At 41.6% G+C, this 27,627-nt stretch overlaps 1 protein-coding gene and 1 long non-coding RNA gene across 2 annotated transcripts; one reads left to right on the top strand and one right to left on the bottom strand.

Annotated features, from left to right (window-relative positions):
• The first annotated feature begins 1,480 nt into the window (after positions 1-1,480).
• On the top strand, positions 1,481-26,578 carry LOC138980339 (kelch-like protein 18). The gene is made up of 9 exons (XM_070353204.1): positions 1,481-1,607; positions 3,493-3,687; positions 18,702-18,966; positions 20,073-20,248; positions 22,209-22,541; positions 23,190-23,418; positions 23,782-23,922; positions 24,621-24,813; positions 25,412-26,578. Exons 2-9 carry the CDS (start codon positions 3,553-3,555, stop codon positions 25,632-25,634), a joined length of 1,695 nt encoding a protein of 564 aa, XP_070209305.1. The 5' UTR covers positions 1,481-1,607; positions 3,493-3,552; the 3' UTR covers positions 25,635-26,578.
• On the bottom strand, positions 5,211-13,406 carry LOC138980338 (uncharacterized). The gene is made up of 3 exons (XR_011460297.1): positions 13,164-13,406; positions 6,010-6,083; positions 5,211-5,747 (listed from the first exon to the last, which is right to left on the bottom strand). It is a non-coding gene; the product is annotated as an uncharacterized lncRNA (long non-coding RNA).
• Positions 26,579-27,627: the final 1,049 nt, after the last annotated feature.

Below are 27,627 nucleotides of genomic sequence, written 5' to 3'. Positions count from 1 at the left end.
TACATTTAGTCAAGCTGTGGAACTCACAGAATGAAACTGAACACACTGCATTTTTTCCCAATGACCGTAGTCCGCCGCTCGTACAAAGGGCGGTGAAATTAACGACCCTGTTTAGCGCGGTAGTGGTTTCGCTGTGCTGCATAGCGCGCTTTACTGTACCTCTCTTCGTTTTAATTTTCTGAGCGTGTTTTTAATCCAAACATATCATATCTATATGTGTTTGGAATCAGGAATCGACAGGGAATAAGATGGAATTGTTTTTAAAACGATTTCGGAAATTTAATTTTAATCATAATTTTTATATTTTTAATTTTCAGAGCTTGTTTTCAGTCCGAATATAACATATTTATATGTTTTTGGAATCAGAACATGATGAAAAATAAAATAAAAGTAATTTTGGATCGTTTTATAAAAACATAATTTTAATTACAATTTTCAGATTTTTAATGACCAAAGTCATTGATTAATTTTTAAGCCTACATGCTGAAATGCAATACCGAAGTCCGGCCTTTGTCAAAGATTGCTTCGCCAAAATTTCAATCAATTTGATTGAAAAATGAAGGTGTGACAGTGCCGCCTCAACTTTTACAAAAAGTCGGATATGACGTCATAAAAGACATTTATCGAAAAAATGAAAAAACTGTCTGGGGATATCATACCCAGGAACTCTCATGTAAAATTTCATAAAGATCGGTCTAGTAGTTTACTCTGAATTGCTCTACACACACAGACACGCACAGACACACACAGACACACACACACACACACACAAACACACACACACACACACACACACACACACACACACACACACACACACATACACCACGACCCTCGTCTCGATTCCCCCCTCTATGTTAAAACATTAATTTAGTCATAACTTGAATTTAATGTCAAATTACGAAAAGTCACAGTGATGGAAGACTTCGTTCTGATTATTTTCATATTGATCATATCTGTCCATAAAGCATTAGTGTTTCATAACGCAAGAATGTATGTATAGCCTACAACGTGTATATAGTCCTGTGAATAGTTTTTCTGCCTTTTTATTTTTTTATTTTTTACTGTCATGCTTATCTTTTGTAATTGTTTTACGTTTGTATGTATTTAAGATTAGAATAGTCCCTCTCTGGGCGAGGGCTGGTTGAAAAGAAGCTCGTTTATATTGCTTATGCCACAACCCTTGTAAAATAAAATTTGATTCGATTTGATTTGATTTGATTTGATCTCTAAGAAAAGGCGTCGCCTTAAACCTCTAACCTTGAAAAATAAAGTTCCATCATCATCATCATCTCTCTCTCTCTCTCTCTCTCTTTTATTCATATTTATTTTTATTTTTTTATTTTTTTATTAAATACATCACTAAATTGAATATAATATATTTATTTATTGTGCATCAACTCAATCTTCATGGGGACATATTTTCACGGATTTCTCAAACCGACAAGGGCGTAAGGGAGGCTACTTGCAAACATAAAACAAAAACTTCCGGTTGATAAATTTACTGTTATTGGTGTTGAAAGATGCCACAAAAACATTTAATTTCCTGATGCCACTGAGTGCTTTCAGGATATCGAAGAGGAGATTAAGTTTCGTTTCCGGGACAGGTCGGCCAATGATTTTGTTTACTTATAATTTTATGTGGCCATTGTTTGTCCGATTTATAGCAGACTGTTGAATCCGGAGCTCTGTTTTCGGAAGTGCACGTATTCATCGTTATTGTGTCTTTCTGTTGTGAAACAGAAACAAAGAGTTGTGTATTTAGTATAGAAAGAAGATGAAGAAAAAAAAAACACCACCGATTATAGGAGACTTCAATGTCAGCACAAACTTTGAAAAAATATGACTGGAAATGGAATTGGAAGTGGAACTTCAGAAAGACTTCCATATCAAGTAGGCCTATAAAAAGTAGTATTCTAATTTCTATTGTTAGATCTACTTGTCGGATAGGTGTGTTGTGATCAGAAAATACCATTAAAATTGGAACTTCCCAGAGGCTTCAAAGGGTTACATGTAACCTACTGCCAGGCTGATGGGGTCTATGTCGACCAAAAGAGTGGGATTCCCTGTAGGTGGAGTTCCTGGAGGGGGATTCCCTGTATACAGGGAATACCACAGGATTTAGTTCCTGTAGCGTGTCGCTGATATCGCTGAAAGTCACGGGATGCTTGGCGACATCGGTAGAATTTGATGTTTTTCAATCTTTTTTGATATTTCTTAATCTTAGAAATTCGAGTATGGTTTGCAATTTTTATTGAAAAACTCCATCCTCCAGGAACTCCACCTACAGGGAATCCCACTCTTTTGGTCGACATAGACCCCATCAGCGTCAGTACTTCACTACTTGTCGAAAAGTGTGTTGTAATCAGAAAAGAGGAATAAATCAAGGATAAAAATACTCAGTCAGACTCAGAAAAATATTAATTAATATTGTAATTCAATCAAGTTGGCGTTTTAATGAAACAGATCCTGTGATTGGTCAGAATGCCCCAACTCATTAAAAATTACCGGTCATTAATTGTCGATAACCACTCGCTAAAAAAGCCACTAACCACCTGCTGGCGAGGCGCATTGATACAGCCTCAACTAGTCTCGGTTAGCTTTGAGGGTCATTTTACAAGTAGGAAATATGAAGGCCAACGAAATACCGAGACCATAAGGTATGCGAAGTGATGACGTCGAATACGTGACGTAAGTTGATGCATGAATTCTTCCGGACTACGTCAGTCAATTCCAAAGATCGCTTTTGTGATGAAAAGAATTTGTTTATAATAATAATAATAATAATAATAAATGAGCATTTATATAGTGCAACATCATAACTTTACAATTATGCTCTTTGCGCTTGACACATTCAAAAGTCAAACACAGTTATACAAGCATTTACATCTACATTCATAGTCAGCAACGCTTGATTAAAAGCATACACCATCAAACATACATTACAACAGATTCTTCCACTAATTAAGTAATAAAAACATGAATAAAATAGGTAGTAAAAACAAGGAAATACCAGCTGAATACCCTTGTTTCAGAGTTTGCTGTCCAGAAACCCGTCAAAAAAGAAGGGAAAATGTGTGTGAAAGAAAACAAAACAGGAGCAGAGTGATAAGATAGGAATACAGAGACATATTTCTTGGGACTTGACCCTTGCAGGTAGGTTGACTGAAAGTAGTGTGTGAACAGAACAGAACCAATTCTGTCGGTTTACCATCGCATGAAAGCAGGAAATAGATCGTCGTCAGATTGAATTACAATAACATTAACATGCTTCCATTTGAAACTTCTCGGTCTTCATCGTGGATTGACGCCCTCCCAAAGTCTAATTGAAGCCCTCCGTCGCTTCGCTCCGTCGTGCTTCAATTAGCTTTGGTCGGGCGTCAATCCACGATGACGACCTCGAAGTTTCAAATGGAAGCATGTTAATGTGTAATTAATATTAGAATTCTAATTCCCAGAATCAGGTGGGGTTTTCTTTTTCTTTTTTTCCAGTGTTTACCTTCCTGCAGTACTTCATTCAGTTGACGTTAATATTGGATACCTGTGCCAGCCATGATTGATTCCAGAACATTCCACGTTCACAGCCATGCTGCGAAGGCCTTCACTGTCATGCATGAGTTACGACTGCAGGAACAGTTGTGTGATGTTGTGCTTAGTGTCAGTGGAACCAAGTTTCAAGCCCATAAGGTAGAGTGGTTTTACTATAAATGTGTGTGTGTTGACTGTGTCAGTGTGTGTGTTGACTGTGTCAGTGTGTGTTGACTGTGTCAGTGTGTGTTGATGTGTGTGCGTGTGTGTGTGTTTGTAAATTGTTACTCACTGACTGGGTCTGTGTGTGTGTGTATATATATATATAGAGAGAGAATACTACATGGCTTGCTGTGTCGTACCAGATTTACACGAGTTTAAAAAAAAAAAAATGTGAACTGCGAGCGAAAGCGAGCTGTTCACTACTGTATTTGAAAAAGCAACGAGTGTAAATCTGGTACGAAACAGCAAGCCATGTAGTATTCTGTTTATCCTATATATATATATATATACTGTACTTACGTGTATTTTAGTTTTTACTGAAAATGTCCTGCAGTCTAGGCAGCAAAATTGAAGACGCTTGTTTTGGAACCTCGATCTCTTCTAAAGCCTCGTGCAATCTATTACGTCAAAGCAATGAAACGTCACTCTGAAAGTGTGGCGTGACGTGTTAGTTCTAAAAATTCATCGAGGGTACTTGGCGAGCGCAATTTTTGTTTTCTATAATGACGTTTGTCTCGGTGACTTTGGCATCATAAGCAGTGGAAAAACAGGTTCCTGCCAGACTTGCTTGACATGACCTCATGTACATGATATACACACGTGTGATTTGAACGATTATGATCTCACGAGTGTCTCTCTCACGTATGTAGGATAAATATATCTATATATATATATGTGCACATCTACAATACTGGATCACAACCTGGGACATTGGGGTAAAAAAATAAACATTATAAAAACAAAGCCAAACCCACTTTTTGTTAAAGTTTAGACACTATTTTAATGCCTTAATGCAATTAATAAACAAAGCACATGCCGGTTTCAGTAAAACATCACCAAGAGTTAACCAACGTGAGTGGTGTCTTGTATGTCACATGGTTTCCACCTGGTATAGTTATTCAAACAATGAACCAATATTCCTGCTGAAATTATTTTGCAATGTTGGCAGACATTCAAGGTCTTGTATCCTAAGTGAAACATGAGAAGAAAAACCTATTCATTTTCCACGCAGTACCAATGACTATAGTGGAAACCGTGACATACGCAACAGAGGGGATAAACAATTTCACCTACACTATGATAACAGCATTGTATGCAGGTCTTTCATATATTGTTTTTGTCATACAAAGACAGTTGTTTTTATGTTGTTGCAGTTACTTACACATTATTCATTTTGTGTGAATAACCAAATGTTCTGTATGTCACGTGGAACCCAAATGGAGGAAATCGCACATTTCTTTGTGTCTATTGTGATGTTTTCAGATGCGCAGAGGTGTCATGGCCTTCATGGTGAAAACATAAAGCACACTGAGTTAGGAGCATGAAAAGAACCATTTTTCTTATCATTTTCTAAAAATGTGTTGTGATTGAAGATGATTTGAGTGTTAAAATTGAGACTGACGCGTGTGCGTCATGTGACTGTAAAAATTGACATCATGCAATAAAACACACAAAAAAACTTTAAATTTCTGTCAATTATTGATAAATTTATCAAATACACCATATACCAACATAATCAATACCAGACAGTGATAAAAACTGTGAGATTAGGAGTAAAAGAAGGTCGTGGCTCCACAAGTTTTAGAACTGCTGAAATGCAAACTTATGATGGGAAAGGGTGGGTAGTTACCGAAGAACAATTTAAGAAATGATGCAAGATGCTCCAGGAGTACAAAAATGTGTTGTAAAAGCATGAAAAAGAAACCAGCGTAAAAACTATGTTCATCCACGATAATCAAAAGATGAAGTGCATAAAAAATCAGTCAAACATATGTTGCCCTCTACGGCCGACAGTTGGGACATTTAGCAGTCTAACGCTGCCAGCATCCACCCATGAAATGTCCTCCACGTCTGGGAAGATGTATGCATCTCCCTTCTCCCGAAGAAAGTTGACACGGGCCTCCCCTGGTCTGAGTCCCACCACCACCCCACTGTATACTTCGGTGTTGCCTCGTACAGTGGTGAAAGTGACCTCCACCCAGCTGCCATGCTGAATGCTGAAAGAGGACAGAACATACAGGGTTATGCAAAACCTCCACAAGCAAGTTCTGAGTACATCATCCCCTCACTCCACTCACAATACCAAGGACGATTGCAAGATAACTTTTTCTGCAATCAAAGAATAATTACAAGTGTACTTTATTGGATAGGAAGACTTTCCTCTAAAAATTAAAACACTGTCCGAGAGCTTAAATCTATTTTGTGGAGAAATCTATGCGAATAAGATCTGAACAGTGAAATCAGAAAGTAAAATCACACCTGGAATTATGTCCGGTGAGTTGTGCAACTTCAGTCTGTTGGTAAGCATCTGCAGAAAGCTGAGGGAACTTGTACTGAAAACAAAATGCAGAACATTATTGTACTAGAAGTCTGAAACTGAAAAATAAATGAATCCATAATAATAAAAAGTATGCAGAGAAAAAATCAAAATGAAAACTGATCACCTTTGCTGCAAGTATTACAATATTACATGGTTGCCACCTTCCAAATATTTTGCGGTTCTGGGCCATGTTGGACATGCAGGTGGGCAAACTCATCAAGGGGCTTCATTTTTAGCACATCAGTTGTTATTTTGGAAAGCTGATATTGAATTATCAATTATGACATGTAGACTTAATCTCTGTTTTGAGTTAACGATGTGCCCAAAAAATGGAAGTGAGACACAATAAAATAGAACACAGACAGGCGTTTTTTGCCTTCAAAATCTGAATAATCGTAATAATAACTCTCTCTCTCTCTTTCTCTCTCTTTTTCTCTCTCTCTCTCTCTCTCTCTCTCTCCCCCCCAGACAAATGGTCCATATCTGGAAGGAAGAAATGCTTTGACTTGACTTTTAAAAACTACACTCACATGAAATGAAATAAATGCAGAAATCAATTAAGCAAGCAAAGGCTTTCAAATACAGCAGTCCCTCTCATGAACGGACACCCTTGGGCCATAGCAAAACTGTCCATACATCATTGCAGGTGTCCGGTCACGGGAGGGGTGACCACACCACCCCCTCCCCCATACACTCACACAGACACACAAACAACAGGATTGAGTCTATGCTAATCACTTCTTGTGGCTACTAAACAATAAACTCCTAATACTTCTTTAAACGTTCTGTAAAAATGATTTGTATGAAAAGTGTTGAAAAGAAGAGATAAAATAAATCCTCAAGGCAGTGAACACACTCACCATGCACTGACATACGAAAGCAGCCACACAAACGCAGCACAGAGGAGCGTGTGCAGATGCTTTGCAAGAATAAGTTTGAAACCCAGTTTGAATAAATAGCAGCAGATAGAGCTGCATGTCATAATCATGTAATTTATTTTCATCTTGTCTGGCTTTATTGACTGCATGCCGATCATGTGGCATGGCAGTGACTTTTCACTCTTCAGTCGGAAATACACTGTACATAACACAGCTCCCACTCTCCCTCACTAATGCCTACCCCAAGCCGTGACAACTGATGCTTGGAAATTGTGTGGAAGAGTACACCTCTCTATTTCTCTCGAATGCTCTTCCTGCTGACATGCAGTGACACCGGACACCCCACAGAGTTTAGCCAGCTACCCCTCCACCCCCCCCCCCCCCCGCCTCCCTCTCTCTCTCTCTCACTCTCTCTCTCACTCACTCCAGCCATGTACTGTTGGGCTGTGGCCAGAGAGGTCAGCTCCAACTGTTCACTCAGAGCAAAACCAGTTGACTGTGTCGTAACTTTTGACACAGCAAGACAACTGAAGGGTTCACAGATTAGGCAACCGACTCACTGGTCAAGGCTGAGGGGAAACAAGACTGAGTATCTTGTCAATGAAAGAGGTTACACACAGACACACGATGCTGAGAACTGTGGCCGGTTTTTCCCTCTCTTTCGCTCAGGACCTTCATCGACTGTGGTTTCTGTTGTTTACGTCCAACCATAGACCAAATAGCCGGATAAATGGTCTATGGTCCAACAGACAAGAATAAAGAGCACAGTGCAGTTTCATGTTGGCATCTTCGCATGTACTCCACTCCTGACCAAAACTACCCCCCCCCCCCCTCCTGATGGGTACAGGTGCACTCAAGTTACCAGTGACTGTCGTCACGCCATTGCGGCTGTGATCTTTGCACCAAGAGCCGGACTGCTCTGTTATCGATTTTGTTGTGGTGAAAATGTGACGATGGTCTGTCCGTACATTGGAGGTATGACCTGCTGTTGGGACCGAAAATGAGTGTCCGTGTCCACGTTTTGCAGGTGTCCGTTTAAGGGGGGGAAATATAGAAGGAAAACACTCCGTGCCGAGCAAATGTGTCCGTACATGTCAGGTGTCCGCTCACGCCGGGGGCCGTACATTGCAGGGACTGCTGTACCAAAATCGATAATCAGAAGCGTATGGTACGAAGAAGCCATGAGAGAAGTGTAACTCGCTTCCATGGTAACCAACAAACATATCTCTTAGTTTTACTGCAAAAGACAGCCTCTTTTTTTCAAACTATTTGTTTAGACAAGTCTAAAAGTATTATAAATGATATGCTTTAGGCATACAACTTCCAAAGTAAACAATAAATACAGGCCGCAAACTAACTGTGACGTAGGTCACAAGGAAACAACTGCTGCGATTAAACTTCGTCTCCACTGTGACTCCCGTTTACAAAACGCCAAATTTCGGGCAGCACATTTAAAAACTTAAAATGCACATGCCATATATGAAATACGAAATCAAAGGAAAACATTTGTTTGCTTTTGCATTTTATAGACTTAGATCTGATACTTCGCACGCGTTCATATCAGTGTGTTCGAGAGCGTATGTCACAGGAGAAACGAAATCTACTGATAGTAGGTAGTCAAAAGCCTCTTTCCCGAGTTGTCCCAAAGCCGGTGTTATCCCGTTTTGCTAAAGATTCACAGATGATTTCTGGTGTAATTACGTACCGCATGCAATAAAAAACTGAATGAAACAAAAGTTTGAAGTCTTATCTTGGTTTCTGTGGTGATGGTTGTTTGTATTTGTTGAGCTAGAACAGATAACAACTCTCAAACCGAAGGCCCCGTGACCACCGGATGCCATTACGTCACGCTCTGTGGCATGTCAGGCCTGACAGTATGCTCACACAATCTCAGAGTGCTTCGCGTTGTTTCATCGGTTGACCTAGAAATGATAACCAATTAAAAGCTTTGTTTCTCAGCTTCATTTACATGTAACAGTAAGCGGGATCGGACGTTGGCGAGAAAACGTGCAAAGCAAATGAAATATATGATATAATTTTTTGGAAGTTTTGCGATTTACAATCGATTTCAAAAGGATATTATCAAAAAGAAGAAGTATTCGACTAATTAATGCGGTATTTTTCTTGCCTAAACGTTATTTGTACGCCGAGCACTTTACGGGAGAAAAACGTAAACAAAGCCGTCTGTGCAACCCAGTCACCCTGAGCCGTGATGGCCGAAGCTTGTTCACGGCCCTGTCGAGCGACTGAAGACATCGCTGATTCTCGGCCTCGTCCATGCGAATCATGGAATCTCAAAGCTCTTGTTGGTGAGTACAGTTCTTAAGAATCCTGATTCATATTGTTTTTATCAGTTATAAATAAAATCTGTGCGGATACATGCTAGTAATGCCGATCGCATGTGCAGAGATCGGTCGTCCATTGATGGTGTTCATGTGTGTAAAATGGTAGCTGTGGTTCTCAACAGATTTAATTAAATGTACGTTTCAAATGAAGGATTGTTGAATGGGCAACTTTGACTGGGCTTTTAAATTCATGGTTTCTGAAGGTTTTGTGGTTGTAGCACCTAAATATAAGTGGAAAATCATGAAAAAACGAGGTCACGTGACCCGTGGCAAAATCAGCGGTTTTGTGTCGTCTGCTCGATGTCGTTTCAAGGTGTGCTTTGCATGCTGCAACGTTCTCCGGTATTTCGGGTTACAGTTGAGAATTGCCTTTGGCTTCCTTATAAAGAAACGATACCATTACATCAGTTATAACTAACAAGAGGCGAAGCCTTCAAGGCTCCCGTAAGAAATCGACACACAGTAACACAAACTCAATCACTCCGTCACACATACACATACACACACACACACAGTAAGCATAGACACAGTGCAAGAGTGGGAGACGCTAGATCTAGATCTGTCTGTCTGTAGCCTACTCTGCCGTGTGCTGAAACCGAGTAAGTCCACTGACGCTACTTCCGAGAAAAACGACTTTTACTGTTTGATAAAATGTCTCAAAAGTGATGATTATCTAGATCAAATCACCGAGATAATAAGATAGATAGCATTAATTTACGTTTAAAACCCGATTTTCATAATAATCTGATGGATGGTTTTGGTTTTGTTGGGCATTTTGTGGACTTACTTGGTTTTACCACTTTCCCCCCAATATCAGATCTAACAAAAAATGCGCAGATCTAAGCAAGCGGACTTACTTGGTTTTACCAGAATATTTGGAAGAAGAAGTGTTGTCAAGAGAAATGACAAAACAGTGAAAATAACACTACGAATTTGCACAAGATGGAAAGAGAGAGAGAGAGAGAGAGAGAGAGAGAGAGAGAGAGAGAGAGAGAGGGGGGGGGGAGAGACTAGACAGGGAGTGAGAGCGAGTGAGAGAGAGGAGACACAGCAGGGGCGGGGGGGGGGGGGGGGGGGAGGGAGCGGGATGGAGGGAGAGAGAGAGAGAAATAAAGGGAGGGAGGGAGATAGAGAGATGGAAAGAGGGGCGGAGAGAGGGAGAAAGAGAGGGAGGGTAAGGGGGGGAGAGCTATGGAGAGAGAGATAAATGGGGAGGAAGAGGGAGGGATGGAAAGAAATAGTGGGACGGAGGGAGAGAGAGAGGAGGGAGGGAGTGAGAGAAGGGGAGGGAGGGAGATAGGGAGGGAGGAAGAAGAGGGGGGGAGAGGAAGTGTGGGAGGGATGGAGGTAGGGAGGGAGGGAGGGAAAGAAAGAGATAGTGGGATAGAGGGAGAGAGAGAGAGGAGGGAGGGAGTAAGAGAGGGGGAGGGAGATAAGGGGGGAGGAAGAGAGTAGGAGGGAGAGAGAGGGGGAGGGAGGGAGAGAAAGAGAGTGGGATGGAGGGACAGAGGGGAGGGAAAGAGAGGGAAGGATGGAGGTAGAGAAAAGTCGATTGTTGGCGGTAGGGAGAGAGGGATGAGGGAAGAGAGCCACTCAAGATTGAGAGTGTTGCTGCAGATCCGGATGACCTGGTGTGGTGTGTGCTGTTGCCCTGGTCTTCGTCCGAATCACCGGTCCATACTTGGAGCTTCTCCAAAGTGAAGTCAAGTACACAGAGTTCCACAAGTATATATCCAGCTCATTATCCACAGGATGGACAAGCAAGTTGCAGAATATCCAGCCTATTCTTCAGCTTTTTTCTGTTTTCTTTTCATATTAACAAACTGACATTTTTCTGTGACACTTCAAGGGTTAATTTTGTACGAATGAATTCAAAAATATCTGCGTATACCAGAGTAATTTGCAACTCTAGCTGAACTTTATATTCAAGAACAAAGAAATGTAAGGAAAGAATTCTGTGATTCAGTGTTTGGTTATAGCACGAGCAATATAATTATATTGTATTAATTGCTGAATTTTTGTAAGTATTTTATTGATGCATTATTCCAGCATTCTCCTGGACCCTCACTTTCTGGGCATCTTTGATGGGGAATTCGAACTGCAAGGAGACAAAGCAGCCCTGAAGGACAGTATCTACAACTTTGCCAGTCAGCACATCGAAGCAGTCCAGTGTACTCTACGGCAGCTGATGCCAGACATGTGCAGTGTATTGCGCAGGCAGTTGAATGACTTTCTGGAAGACGGTGTGTATGGTGGACAACCAGTTCCCTTCCCAGATGTCCTCAACCACTGCCCACTGACAAATCTGCTCGGTGAAAACATTTTCGGTGACCTGGGCTATGACATTAACAAGCGGCGCAATGCATCTGTCCACCAGAGGTCGTCAACAAATATGCTGAGCCACAACAGGACAACACTGTGGTTGAAGAAGAAACTGGAGACCCAGTCAAGCCATCTTCTTGCCTTCGCTCCAAGGAAAGGGAAGTCTTTGCGACACCACAACCGCCAACAAGAGAAAGCGGTGTTGCTGCGACTGAGGCAGAGGCTCCTGGAAAACAAGGCAAAAAAGGCGGCAAAGGAGGCCAGACAGGCAGCAACCAAAACCGAGCTAATAAGAAAGATGACGGCTGTTGGTGGCCCCTGTGTCATTGCAGAAGATGTTGATGCTCTGGTGATACGACTGAGAAGAGAAAAGAAATCAACCCTCTTGAACGCATTGAAGGACCAAATTCGATACCAGAAAACAGTATTGAATCAGAAGGGCTGCCTTCGACTCACTGGTAGCATTGAGGACCTGACAGCCAGCCTCAAGGCTCATCTGGGCGGCACTAATCTTCCAGCTCCAGATGAAGATTAGATGGGTAGCCTTGAAAAATGAAAATTTTCAAACCTGTTTTATTTCTTTGTCTGTGTATATGTGTTTACAGATCTGTCGATGCTGATCATTTTGATGTAAAGTTCATGTTGGTAGGACAGTTAGAAGCTGAAATATATCCTTTTAAAGATTTAGACGTGTTTGAACGGTAAAATTGAACGATTTGCCCAAGTTTGGGTTCTTCAATTCAATTATTTCTTACCCGTAAATTTTGGGAAAAAAATTGAGCTAAAAGTCTTAGATATGGAGAGGTAATCTGTTCAAAATTAGCTTCATATTTCTTGTTTTGGGTTCACAGTGAGGCTCCAAAGTTGACGATTTTTTATTCTTGAAAAAAGTGAGTTTAAAAGGCCTACAATTGCACTTTTCAAATGTACATAACTACTAAACTAATTCACCTACAGAATACAAATTTACATCACTGTGCTCAGAATAAAAAGATCTACAAGACCATGGAAGTTATAACCTTTAATTCTGGAGTTTGAAAAATCACTTTTGAGTACCTACTGATACGCGACCCCAAATGGATTATTTTTCTGCATGCTTGCTTTAATTTCTTTTAGAACCAACAAGACCGCACTTTTATTGGTGATTTATTGATAATGTATGCAAACAAACTTGCAGAACTAACATGCTTTTATTATTACTCCGAATATCATGTTTCGTTGTTCTGAACGTCACAACAGAAACCAAAAAGGTCTGATTTTCGTTTCTTAAAAACGTCCGATCAGATTGGGCCGTGCACATTAAATTCCAAATGGACGTCAGTTATTATTTATTAACCAAACCTTCTTCATTTGATTTCTACAAAAATCAGTTAACAATATTGTAGTTTTGCGAGAATATTGATTTGGGTTGCTCGTTCGTCACCGTGGAGACGACAAGAGTACACACTATCTCGGACAATCATCAAGGAATATTTCTGTTGGAGGGACTAAATGTTCAATCAGTGGCACTTTTATCAATACATAATGAGCATTAATGATAACACTTACCTCAATAAGCTTTGTAGAAGGCCACAGCTAGCGTGAGATGCAGGCACGTGGCGTAACCCCGAACGAATGTGTTGTACGGCACACCGCGTCAGTGGAAACTATTCGACCAATGATGCTCGTTTGTTTTAGCGTGTCCACGCATCTTGCAATTTGTGGTCTACACGCTGACCGCTTACTCACGCTCTTCCGATTCAGGGTGCAAAACACAAGTGCGTCAGCTTCCTGGATGGGTTGAGCGGCAGTGTTGCGGACGTCACAGGTGGAGACTAAACGTGATTTGCCAGATACGCGTTCCTCTAGTGGTACCGTGTTTAACTTTTCATCGTGAATTGCACCAGTTTTAGAAAGACTGATAGTGTGTGATGCATTCTAAACAAAATATTGTTCTACTGAAGCACTTCTGTGTTCTGGAAGCAGAACACAACTCAGTTGATGCAAGTGGAAACGAATGTAACGTGCAAACATCATTATTTTGACCTGCATCAAAGGTCAAATGTCACGAATTTGTGTAATGGAGATGTGTTCATTAGGTAAAGTGTTTAATATATACTGTCATTATACACAGAGTTTACTTCTTTGCTGCTAGTTTTAAATGCACTGAGCACTTCACTTCTTCTCCAAAATTATGTCCCGCTTTCTGATGCTATTTTTGTCACAAAAACCAACAATATAAATTGCATAAAAAATCAGACAAACGCAAACAGTGAGGTTCAAACCTTTATTATGGTTTACACACATGTATACAAACATATCAAATTGTAAACATGAACAAGGTTGTGCCCAGTAAGCTACAACACAAGCTTAAAGTCAGGACTCTGTTGTTTTACTGCCTGTTTCCAGTATTGTAGATGTGCACATATGTTACAGGCATTAAGTGAAACCAGGCATTACGCGTAATGCCTGAAATGTTCAGGCATTACGCGTAATGCCTGTGACCACTAGGCATTACACGTAATGCCTAAAAATACCAGGCATTACACGTAATGCCTGAAATTTGACTCTCAAAATTACGCTTATTGCCTGAAGCAATTCAGGCAATACACATTACCTCTTGGATGACGGTGAGAACATTTTTTAAGGACAAAGTGTTGACAAAATGTCATGGTGTAAATATAGTAATTGACATTCAATCAAGTGAGCTTTGAAATGAATGCACATTTTATTTTGTGATTATGAGTGATGGTTCGCAATGCAAAATAATGTATTTCTGACATAGTGTTCACCACAGTTTGAATTTCACGTAAGTGTGAGTGCATGTCACAATGGAAAGCCTAGGTCCAATATTTCCAGTCGAGTTTTCACCAGTTGGTTATTCGTCACCATGGAGGATAATGAAAAAGAACAATTGTTTACTCGACGTTTGTTTGAACATTATGAAAAGGACAGCAGAAAGTTGCTCCCGAAAGCTGTGTACTTCAGAACAATCAAAGAAGTAAAAGCTGCCTTCCAGAAAACAACGTAAGTAAATTTAAGGGGCTTATTGTCCGTCAGGTCTTAATTGCCTATATTGGACATGAATTGGTTTATACGATTCGAGTTTTACGCCCTCACGGCTTTTTGATGTTTGCGTGTTTAGGTGGTATCAGCCATCTGCACTTATGGTAGAATGACTAAGATCTTTAACGTGCCATTGTGGTGACACGGGGGTGGGAGATGGATACCGTCTCTGGGTCTGCACATAAAGTTGACCCGTGTCCGTCCCGGCCCGGATTCGAACCAGCGACCTCTCGATCACAAGTCCAGTGCTCTACCACCTGAGCTACCCGGGCCCCCTAAGAAAACAACAAAGTCACGTCATGAGTATCATCTCTTGGGAAAGTAAGTGATGTGTGGTGTTTGTCAAAAACAGATTTGAGTGTTGGTATTCAGCTCTACGTCTATCGTGAAACAATACTGAAACCGGGTTATCTCCAATGCTGTCTCTGATAGAGCAATTGACACATAATTATAATATCTAAGGGAGGTAACAAAAAAGGCTTAGTACACTGACTGTATCGTTCTTGCTGGAACAAAAGCAGCTAATAAGAAAATTGCGTTGTGTTATCTCACATACCGGGGCTGTTGAAAGCTACGATATCAAATTATTATTAATGTTCGCTTGAGAAACACTGTGACTGTGTAAACGGGTTTTTATTTTCTCATAAGGAAGATTTGTTATTATTATTCGACGTTAGTTGTTCACGATCTTAAGTAGTTTGAATGTAGCGCTCGGGTGCATTGACATGTTGTTGTTTTAGCAAGATTATTTCAATCTGGACCCTGTCCTACGTGTTATAATTATATCCGACTCGCTGCCGAGAGTTATGGTACATTGTTTATAACCTTGATAAACATGTCCTGGTATTGCCATTAAATAGTTGTCATTTGCTTTAATTTTCAGATTCGAGGTATTAAGATGCGGTGACATCGAAAGGCTTGTACAGAAAAGGACTGACACAGCTGAGGAATTTATTCTCTACTATGCTACCCTAGAAGAAACATACGATATCGTCAAGAGAGCGCATGTGGCCACAGGCCATGGCGGTCGTGATCGCATGGAGAAGGAGTTGCACAACAAATTAATAAGACAACATACCACGCCACGCGATAGAACTTTACAAATCTTTGTGCGCAGAGTGTCAGCAGAAGAAGAAACGAGCGAGAGTCAAAGGTGTTGTTGTTCGACCGATTCTATCAAACGATATTCAGTTCGTTTAATGCCTGTAACAGGTTTCAGACATTACGCGTAATGCCTGACTATGATTTTCAGGCATTACACGTAATGCCTGGTATTTTTAGGCATTACGTGTAATGCCTAGTGGTCATAGGCATTACGCGTAGTGCCTGAACATTTCAGGCATTACGCGTAATGCCTGGTTTCACTTAATGCCTGTAACATATATACGACTTGTGTCTGTCTGTATGTCTGTGTGTCTGTGTGTCTGTGTGTGAGTTCGCGATGCACGGCCAAAGTTCTCGATGGATCTGCTTCAAATTTGGTGGGCATATTCAGGTAGACCCGGGACAGGACACAACCTGGTCGATATTTCAACACGTGCTCACAGCGCGCAGCGCTGAACCGATTTTGGTTCCACCTCAGCTACCCGGGCCCCCATACCGACACACCAAAGCCGCTACACCACATCACAACGCCAAAGTTCTCGGTGGATCTTTTTCAAATTTGGACACTGTATTCAGCTACACCCCGGACACAATATCATCGATGAGATATTTCAACACGTGCTCTCAGCGCGCAGCGCTGAACCGATTTTGGTTTTTGTGTTCATTTTACCATTATAAGTAACTCTTCCTTATCTTCTCCAGGTTTTCAGCGTTTACCTCCCTTCCTTCGTATGGTGCACTATAGTATGAGTGGGGCATCTTCGAATATTCCCGGCGTTCTGTTATTATTTTTAGAAGGTCACCGCAGTGTCCAGAACGTAAAGTGGACCCGTAAATTATCCTCACTGTAAAAGTGCAAAGGTCGAATCAATTTATAGCCACGCGAAAAATACACTGTCATCTATCTCTCTATATATACGGCTTCTCTGTGTTTGTGTGTGTGTGTGTGTGTGTGTGTGTGTCTCTCTATGTGGGCAACACCTGGGGATTGTTCAGTTTGTTTGTTTCCTCCTTGGGGATGAAGCTACCAGGGGAAGGGATTGTGTTGGAGGTGCGGGTAGAGGGGTAGCCCTCCCCGTGCTCCCCCTTGGACCTCCCTAGTCTAGGACCCTGGGTCTTCGCGAGGTGGCCATTGTGGCGTAATCCCTCCGGACTAGCATAACGTTTCCCTATCCCAAGACCGACCGTGCGTGGTCTATGACCACATCCTCTACGAGGTGACCCTATCAACTAGGCAGCGAAAGCCCCTAGGCGAAACACGGCGGATCTAGAGGAGAGAACCTCGATAAAAAATTTGAGCTGCCATGAAGACGGAGCATGTTGGCTGAGGACAGCGGGCAGACCTTCTGTGCCGACACCCATCTACAGGAGAAAACCAGGCATGCACGCATCAAACCCAACATGGCCATACAAACGGATATTCGACGGTATGGTGCTCGTCCCGCGGATCGCCAATGCTGACTGCGGGATTTGCACTCAACACTGGACTGGACATCTAGATGTATGGCCGGGAACGTAGAAGAAGAAGAAGAAGAAGTTCAGTTCTGTTTGTGATGTGGTCTGGCGGCTTTTGTGTATTTGTATGTACTGGCCTTCCTTTGAGAAGCCAGAACAGTTCAAAAGGGCTTAGAGATAAGCTCTAAATTGCTCAATCCTGTTTGAGTGGAGTTCGCCTCCAAAGGTGATTAACACGGTTACATTCGTCGACAAGGATGGGACTCGATATGGTCACGAATGGCATTATGGCCACTGAATCATTTTCGTGCTGTTCCCATTCCACGAATCTGGGAGGGACCTAAGCTTGGCGGGTCCATTGTTCGGACCCGGCGAAGCCGGCGTACGGCTCTAAGTACTTCTTCCCGGCGAAGCCGGCTACCCGGCGAAGCGGGTATTCATTCTAGTACAATATATATATACTTAAACACAGACACACACACACACACACACACACACACACACACACACACACACACACACACACACACACACACACACACACACACACACACACACACACACACACACACACACACATATGATATATATTATATTATTGGTAAACATCGCGCGAGCTAATTATAGAACACCCTGACGAAGGCCACGAGGCCGAAATATTGGTGAAAACATGAGGCTTGTTTTGGTTATTTTTTCCTTATTCATATGTGTGTGTGTGTGTGTGTGCGTGTCTGTGTTTAAGTGTGTGTGTGTGTGTGTGTGTGTGTGTGTGTGTGTGTGTGTGTGTGTGTGTGTGTGTGTGTGTGTGTGAGTGAGTGTGTGTGTACATGTTACTCAATACTCAGTGTGTGTGTGTGGTTGTGAGTTTTTGAGTCAGAGTGTGTCGAAGAGTGATTGAGGTGTAGTTGTATAGTTGCTAGAGCTGTCCATTTCTGTGCTGTTTTGTACAGGTCTTGCATGATTTCAAATTCACTGAAGCCATGAAAGATCTGTTAATTGTTGATGATGAGCCCAAGGTTGACAATGATAACTTTGGTAAAAGTTAAGTTATACTCAAACAAAATTACTGCCCATTTGCCTGAAATTCAAGGATAAACATCTCCCCAAGATGCTTAAAGTTAAACTTAAGTTCCCAATAGTTTGTATGAGAAAATTACGCTTGATGTCTTTCTATTGTACTAGGACTACAGTCACTTTACATCAGTTTGATTAGCTGGCACAGCTTTTTCGCTTTATTTTTCTCCCTGTAATGGTGGTGTCTTTATAATTATTTAGTTTATTTTTCTCCCTGTCCTTTTTTAGTTTATTTTTTTTCCCTGTGAAGATGGTGTCTTTAGTTATTTAAGTAGTAAGGTATATTGTCTTTATTGAGTTTATTTTTTTCTCCCTGTAAAGCCTAAAGGTGGTGTCTTTATTTCGTTTTTTTTCTTCTCCCTGTAAAGACGGTGTCTTTATTTAGTTTACTTTTCTCTCCCTGTAAAGGTGGTGTTGGCGGGCTACAGTCCGTACCTGCGTGCCATGTTCACCAACGGGATGCTGGAGTCCGGGCGAGACCTTGTCGACATTCATGGCATTGAGGCTGACACGATGGAGCTGCTTCTGGACTTCATGTACACGTGTTCCATCGTCATCTCCGTGGAGAACGTGCAGCGTGTCCTACAAGGGGCCAGCCTCCTCGGGCTTGTTTCCCTCAAGAACATGTGTGCCCACTTCTTGCAGTCGCACCTCACACCTTCCAACAGTCTGGGTAAGGAACGTTTGTGTGTTTGTAAAAGTGTGTGTTTGTTCTCTGTGTGTGTGTGTGTGTGTGTGTGTGTGTGTGTGTGTGTGTGTGTATGTGTGTGTGTGTGTGTGTGTGTGTGTGTGTGTGTGTGTGTGTGTGTGTGTCTGAGACTGTGTCTATGTGTGTTTTCATTTTGATTATTTTAAGGGAGAAACACATTTTACGTCTAAAGTTACCCCGTTTTAAAAAAAAAATGAATAAGGTTAGGGCAGTACTTTGGTACCTGTGGTGTGATTAAGAGGCCACATCCCAAGAAAGGACACCTGCCATCGTCTCTTTGTCTGTTACCTTTACCAACATGTACCTTTCTTGACAGGCCACCTCTAATGTAAGGACTTTGGAATGCTTCCAAAGGTGTTCTGTTAAACTTAAAGACTTGACACATTAATGACAGTGTTTTACAGTATGTTAGAAGTACAGTGGTACATGTACCTCAATGTGAGACCCCTCTGATCGGTGGACACCTCCCATGAAAGGACACCTTCTGGAGTCCCTTTGTCTGTCTGACAGGCCACCTGCAATGTAGGGACACTTTAAAGTGGTCCCAAGGGTGTCCTTTTGTCGCAGGTTACGCTGTATTGGGTGGCAGAGTGGTAACGCACTTGCGCTCGGAAGCGAGAGGTTGCGTGTTCAGGCCTGGGTCAGGCCGCAATTTTCTCCATCCTTTCCTAACCTAGGTGGTGGGTTCAAGTGCTAGTCTTTCGGATGAGACGAAAAACTGAGGTCCCTTCGTGTACACTATATTGGGGTGTGCACGTTAAAGATCCCACGATTGACAAAAGGGTCTTTCCTGGCAAAATTGTATAGGCATAGATAAAAATGTCCATCAAATACCCGTGTGACTTGGAATAAAGGCCGCGAAAGGTGAACATTCGCCTAACAGGCTTGAGGTTTGCTGGTCGATGTGAATGCGTGATATATTGTGTAAAAAATTCCATCTCACACGGCATAAAGCGCTATGAACTTCGGATAAGGCGATATATAAATAAAGAGAATAATAATAATGTATTGTAGTTCTGACAAGATTTTTCAACAAAAAGTCATTTAGAGAATTTCTTTTCTCATTCCAGGTATACATCGGTTTGCGGACATGTATTCCTGCACAGAGCTAGAGGCCACAGCCCGAGAGTTCATCTTTCAGAATTTCCTCCTCGTCTCCAACACAGAAGAGTTCTTCGAGCTGTCTGAGGATCAGCTGATTGGCTTATTGCAGAGCGACAAACTGCATGTAACTAATGAAAACCAGGTAAGACAAGAACGAGGGCGAGCGACCCCTGGTGGCAGAATTGTTTGGGTTGTTGTGGGAAGAAATGTGTTTTGTTTACTGTCCCCAAGGGTTCAATCAATCAATATCAATATGAGGCTTATATCGCGCGTATTCCGTGGGTACAGTTCTAAGCGCAGGGATTTATTTTTTTATTTTTATACATCGGCCAGCAGATCGCAGCCATTTCGGCGCATATATCCTACTTTTCACGGCCTATTATTCCAAGTCACATGGGTATTTTGGTGGACATTTTTTATCTATGCCTATACAATTTTGCCAGGAAAGACCCTTTTGTCAATCGTGGGATCTTTAACGTACACACCCCAATGTAGTGTACACGAAGGGACCTCAGTTTTTCGTCTCATCCGAAAGACTAGCACTTGAACCCACCACCTAGGTTAGGAAAGGGGGGAGAAAATTGCTAACGCCCTGACCCAGGGTCGAACTCGCAACCTCTCGCTTCCGAGCGCAAGTGCGTTACCACTCGGCCACCCAGTATCAGACCTGTGCACATCTACGGTTTCTCCGTAATTTCTCCGATTTTTATATGCAGAATACGGTGCTACGGATTTTTAATTAAAATTCCGAAATTCCGATGTTTTACTCCAAAAAAATGTTTGTACTTTTTTTCTGTTTTAAGATGTTTTGACCAATTAGTTGGCCGTTGCACTGAAAAGACGTTTTCCGATTTACCGGAAGCGCGCGTGTTCTCAGCATTGAGTCTTTGTTCTTAGACTTAGTTCGTGCCTTCTCCGACACCTGCAAGAACTTCACGAAAGAAGAGCTTGCAAAGCTAAAATCTGCCCACTACTCCACCGTGCAGGCGAGGAAACGCCAGGCTGCTGCTGTCAAAAAAGCTGCTGCCAAAAAAGCTGCTGGCAAACAGTCCAGTGATGAATGAATGTCAGAATGACGAGACCAAAGACATTTTCAGAACAAATGTTACAACAGTGTTGATGTTTCACCTTGGCTTGTTAATAAATAGTAATTCCCATTCCACTGCGTCATAGTAGTTCAGTTTGTGTGCTTTGTGAGCAGAATTATGTCTTGAACTGTCGTTACAGCTTACTACTGAAACATTTTAAAAACTACTGAAATTTGGTTTGTTTACTACTGATGGTGCGTTTTGAGTGTGCACAGGTCTGCAGTATACTCATTCCATATCGCTAGCATTGCCTTTTGAAAATGGTAAAAATCTAATGTGGACCAAGATTGTGTACCGTAAGTCTCTACATTCTATGTGATATATGATTTCAGTCCTGTGTTTGCTTTTATACATTGCATTTAAAACGTCTTCAGTTTTAGAATATTGTCAGCGTATAATACTTCATCTGTCTGTGCTAATGTGGACCATGCTTGTGTACTGAACGTCTCTATAATTATTCTGCATCATATATGATTTCAGTCCTGTGCTTGCCTTAATATTCAGTTTTAAAATGTTATCAGCGTATAATACTTCCACCTTCTGTGCTTTCAAGTCCTGATTTCCAGAGTGTTTTGAGAAATACTTACCTCGCATTGGCATCAGATTCATTATTGTTAAATACTTAGACAGACCTCAAGGGGCGGGGAAATAGCTCAGTCGGTAGCGGTGCTGACTTCAAAACTAGTTGTCGCTATCGGTGTGGGTTCGATCCCCACGTTCTGCGAGGGATTTATTTTCCAGAGTCAACTTTGAGCAGACTCTCCTCGGTGTCAAAACACCCCTGTGTGCATGCATGTGTACGATAAAGAACCCAAGTTCCCGGTGAAAGTCTCAGGACTTGGAAACATGAATACACGCATGCAGGAAAAAGAAGAAGAAAATGGGTAGCGCCATGCTGTATGGCAGCTCGCTTTCCCCAGAGAGGAGGCAACCCAAATTTCCATGAGAGTAACCTCACAGGACTATATAAAATCTTATCCTTATCTTATATCCTTATCTTATCTGAATATGCAGGTATTCGAAGCAGCATGCGCCTGGATTCGCCACGACTCCAAAGAACGTCAGTTCTGCGCCTGCAAGATGCTACAAAATATTCGCCTCGCTCTGCTCGACCTTTCCTTCCTCGAGAACATTGTGCTCAAGTCCGAGTTCTTCAACACTTGCGAGCAGTGTCAGCTTCTCATCAGCAAAGCCATCCGCACCAAGCAAGACAGTCGCGAGCTGGAGAGGATAACACCGCGAGCTCAACCGCCGTGTATCTACGTTATCGGTGGTCGCAACAGCACGCAGTGTCAGCTGAGTAGTATGGAGCGCTTTGACTTCCTTACAAATGAGTGGTTTGAAATGGTGAGCGCTTAGAAATTACAGTTTTTTGTGTGTGGTTTATCATTATCAAAACATCACTGCATCGCAGAAATAATGAGCATCAGCATATTATCTGTTTAAAACTGGCGAAAAGTACATCTGGGGCAAGGTCTTTTCTTTTTCATCAAAAATGGTCCACTGTATTTGTACAGAATTTGAATCCAAAAGTTTCACCAAACTCTGCTTTTGTGTATTATTGTGCCATTAGAATATAGAGGTTTTTTACATTCTTTTGCTAATTCATATACAGTATTTCTGAAAATGCTCCATAACTTTTCTTTCGCTGAAAGATGTTTCCGGATGTATATTACTTGTGAAAAATCTTCATGCTAAAAAAACCCCACAGAATGTTTGTTTTCGATGACAAGATAAAGTTTGTTTTTATTTATACAGCCACATGTGGCTTTTTACTGGCTAGAAATTGTGGTGGCTGTGTTCCCTGGATGTCGGAGAAGAGCAGTGTTTCTTGTAATTTGTAAAGTCTGTCATTTTGTATAAAAAAATTTTTTTGAAGAGTCGAACAAAATTCTAGGGTCGGGAGAAAAAAAGGATTGGTCGGGGAATAGGATTTTTTTTTTCTTTTTTTCTTTCTTGGCTTATTGTCTTTTCTTCTTACTCATCTTTCTGTAGTTGGACATGCACACAGCCAGAACAGCAGTCGGGGCAGCAAGTCTAGACGGCATACTGTACGCAGTGGGGGGAGAGTGCGCCATGGCCGAATCTCAGGACGACACGTTGTATCTACGCTGCACAGAGTGTTACGACCCAGTGCAGAAACAGTGGTGTCACCAGTCCGACATGTGCAAAGCTCGCTCCTTTGTTGCTCTGGCTTCTGTTGGGGGATTCCTGTATGCAATAGGTGGGTTGTATGTAATCAGGTAGGGTATTTTTGTGTGTTTGGGTGAGACCACATGGGAGGGGGAGGAGGGGGGAGGGGGGGTTTTAAGAAAAAGAAGAAAGATCCCATTCTGAAAAAGTGGTGTTTGTCACAAGTTTGGTGTGAACAGAGATCACTCCTTTGTTGCTGTAGCTGCCGTTCCTGTATGCAATAGGTGAAATATTGTAGCTCGAAGAAAAATGTCAAGTGTGCTCGATTAAGGTTTTGTAGAAATGACTATAATATTTGGAACTGCAAAAGGCAAAGTGTACAACAAAGTGTGCAGCCTGTCAAGACTTTGTGTTTTTCAAAAACTCTACCAAATGTGAACTGTCTTCTGTTCAGGTGGCGAGGATCGAACAGCAAGCTTCAGCACTGTGGAAAGATACGAACCCAAGACCAACACATGGATCGAAGCACCCAGTATGAAAGGCAAGAGAGCGGGCGCTGGTGTCACCGTCTGTGATGGAAAGATTTACGTTGCGGGTGAGTGTTGCTGTGATGGTGAAAGCTTTGAGGAATTAAAGGCTGAATAATTTCCTTCAGGACAACAATTTTAAGGGGTGGAGCTCTGATTTGAAAGTCCTCTTTATTTCAGTCAACAGGGATGTAGGATGAAATAATGTAGATGATGAGGAACATGTTGGCGGAAGTAATCCGATCATGATTAACACTTTGCAGAACACTAGTGAGGACGTCATTATACTCAGTATCCAGAGGCTGAGCCCCCCTTTTTGTTATCTAAAAACTATACTTATGTAACTGACTTTGTCTGCCATGTTAACTTGTGGTCTGAAGGTAACACCCAGATTTTTTCGCTACTGAGCAAATAAAGCCTCTCTGGTGCTAAAAGGCTGATCAAAACCAGTATGCAGATAATTTTCAAGGAGAAATGGATTTATGTGTAAAGATAAATTTACACTTCTTTTGCATGTTTTTTTCTTTATCGTCATGTCATTACTGTTTCCATGTTTATCTGTTGTGTCTTGTTAGCCAAACACAATATAAATTACCCTTTGATATTGGAAAGTTCGCAGACCAGCGGCTTAAAGGGGGGGTCCCCTGTATGACAAAATGTATTATGCTTGCAGGTGGCTATGACCAAATGCATTATGCTTGCAGGTGGCTATGACCAAATGCATTATGTTTGCAGGTGGCTATGAACAAATGCATTATGTTTGCAGGTGGCTATGACAAAATCCTGCACACTGACCGAGCCAGCATGGAGTGTTTTGACCCTGACACCCAGGAATGGACACTGACTGCCGAAATGGAGAAAGCGCGGTCAGGTCTAGTTCTCGTCGCTCTCGACCACTACATCTATGCATTCGGCGGCCGCTTTCGCCCGACTGACCAGTACTTTGATCTCGTAGAAAGGTGAGGTGTTGTTCTTTTGTGGTCTTTATGTTATTTTATGTTATTTTATTTTATTTTTATTTTATGTTATTTTGTTATTTTTCTTTCTTTCTTTCTTTCTTTCTTTCTTTATTTCTTTATTCATTTATTTTGTTGCTTTTGCACTATGGACTAGTATTTTGATCTCACAGAAATGGTAAAGTGTTGATCTGCAGTAGTCTTTGTTCTTTTTGCTGTTTCCTCGGGAACCAGTACTTAACTTGTGTAGACAGGTAAAGGCTTGCCCAGTTGTGGCTGTGATGATTGGCTTAGCTAGACCGTGAACGTGAAATCAAGAGTGTGTGTTGTTACATTGCCTTTCTTTGTTCAGATTCAGAGACAAAAGATGCACGTGCCTGTCATGCCTTTGTATAAACAGCTTATGTATGATTTTAACATTCTGCAATCCAGATAAATGAAAGTATTCCAGTGAACGACAGACATATTTCCACAAGATGCTGCATTAACAGTTCCTGAGCTCAAACTAGATAAGAAGTCTACAAATCTAGGCGTACATGTTTCTACATATTTTCAACCATAAGACTGTTCGATTTTGAAATTTTTCTCTCTGTTTTACTAGATTCAACACAGTGACTCGACAGTGGACCACAATTCGACCCATGCAAAAGCCACGAGCCTGGGCAGGTGTTGCAGTGTTCGACAATCGCATCTACGTCTGCGGCGGTTTTGACGGGCAGAATCGACTGAGCGACTCTGAGATGTACGACCCAGATACTGACCAATGGACATACATCAGTAATATGCGTGTCCCGCGTGCGGGATGCGGGGCTGCTGTGGTATAATGGGATGACATGGCTGTGGTTTTCGATTTTTAGACAGCTGCGTTTTTTCTTGTGATCTTTTTTCCATGGTGCAATTTTGTTTATTTTTTTCCCCACAGAGATTCTGATTTTGTGTGTGTGTATATTTTTGTTGTGTTTATGACAGCCTTGAACAACTTGTATTATGTTAAAAATTGTTTGTTGATTTATGCAAAGTAATATATATTATAGAATGGAGGGATTTTGAAGGCCAAAGCTTGCGTATACAAAGAACGCAGATAAGTGAGTAAATCCAGGAGAGGGTCAAAAGATAGAAATAAATATTAAATTAAAGATAGATACAAAATTAAGTTAAAGATAGATATGAGGTTATTGGTTTTTTTGAGTCACTTGAGAAAAAGTGACTCTATGTAATCGGTCAGTGTTAGTCTGTCCGGCCGGCCGGCCGGCCGGCCGTCCGTAGACACCACCTTAACGTTGGACTTTTCTCGGAAACTATCAAAGCGATCGGGCTCATATTTTGTTTAGTCGTGACCTCCAATGACCTCTACACTTTAACGATGGTTTCTTTGACCTTTTTCAAGGTCACAGGTCAGCGTCAAAGGAAAAATTAGACATTTTATATCTTTGACAAAGTTCATCGGATGTGATTGAAACTTTGTAGGATTATTCTTTACATCAAAGTATTTACATCTGTAGCCTTTTACGAACGTTATCAGAAAAACAAGGGAGATAACTAGCCTTTTCTGTTCGGCAACACACAACTTAACGTTGGGCTTTTCTCGGAAACTATAAAAGTGACCGGGCTCAAATTTTATGTGAACGTGACTCATTGTGTTGTGAATAGCAATTTCTTCCTGTCCATCTGATGCCTCATATAATATTCAGAACTGCGAAAGTGACTCGATCGAGCGTTTGCTCTTCTTGTTTCAAGGTGGTGTTATGAACAGGGCTTGAATAAAAGGGATGGAGCAAGGGGGGGAGGGGGGGGGGGGGAAGGGGGGGGGGAGAAAGTTGGAGGGGGATTTGTGAAAGCTGAAGAATACTAAATGGACATGTTGCAAACAAAAACTAAAAACAAAAAACAAAGATGGATGCAGACCTTGCTGGAGTGGAAAGATATTTGTGGTCTTGTCAGCCAATTTGAGGCACACAAGGCAAGCCTATGACCGTCGGAGCAATGTGTTTTAAAGCCTGTGAACAACATTCTACCCTCTTTGCCCTCATTTCTTACAGCCGTTTGTATTTGATTTGATTTGACTGGCTGTATTCACGATAAAAATGAAAATTTGTGTTCTTGTTCTTCTCCCCTGCAGTCTCTGGTTCCTCATTCTGTATTCTGTCTCTTCTGCTAGTTGCTTTTCGCTTTCTTTTACACCAAAACGGATTGAGACTGTTTTAAGTTAGTTGACTAAACCTCATGGAATGTGTTCACTTGGGAATAAATCATTCTAGTCTTCTTGAAATGGCATTCAAAAAAGTTGTGATTGCATTTCAAATTGTGCCATCTTCAGTGAATTTCATACTGCGAAAAGAGCTAAATGAAGGGAGATCAGCATTGGTTTTTAAAATACAGTGACAGAAAAAATATACTTAATCTTTCTTGTTGGCCATCAGGCTTCTAAACCTATAATTATAAGGGATATCAATTTTAGGTACGTTCAAAAGTTTAGAATGATGATGGATATTTGTTGCATTGTTTCAAAAGTCAATGATTTGCATGTGTGCGTAAGATAGATTCAATTCTCACGTGAGGCAAAAATCTCAGAATGGGTGATTCCGACAAGGAGGACCATAGTGTGACAGTTTGTGGAGCAAGTCTTCGCTGTCAGTTTCCCATGAGGAACTCTTGGCAGACTATAAAAGTGTGTGTGTGTGTGGGGGGGGGGGGGGGGGGAGTGGAGTGGATACAGGAGGAGGGGGATCAAAGTTTGAAAATGCTGGACTGTGCTTATTGGATTGGATTGGATAAGATTTACAGTCCAGTGAGGTTACCCTCATGGAAATTCGGGCT

Source organism: Littorina saxatilis, linkage group LG11 (assembly GCF_037325665.1).
Source record: "Littorina saxatilis isolate snail1 linkage group LG11, US_GU_Lsax_2.0, whole genome shotgun sequence".
Lineage (NCBI taxonomy): Eukaryota > Metazoa > Mollusca > Gastropoda > Littorinimorpha > Littorinidae > Littorina > Littorina saxatilis.
This window is presented reverse-complemented; position numbering and strand designations above follow the sequence as displayed.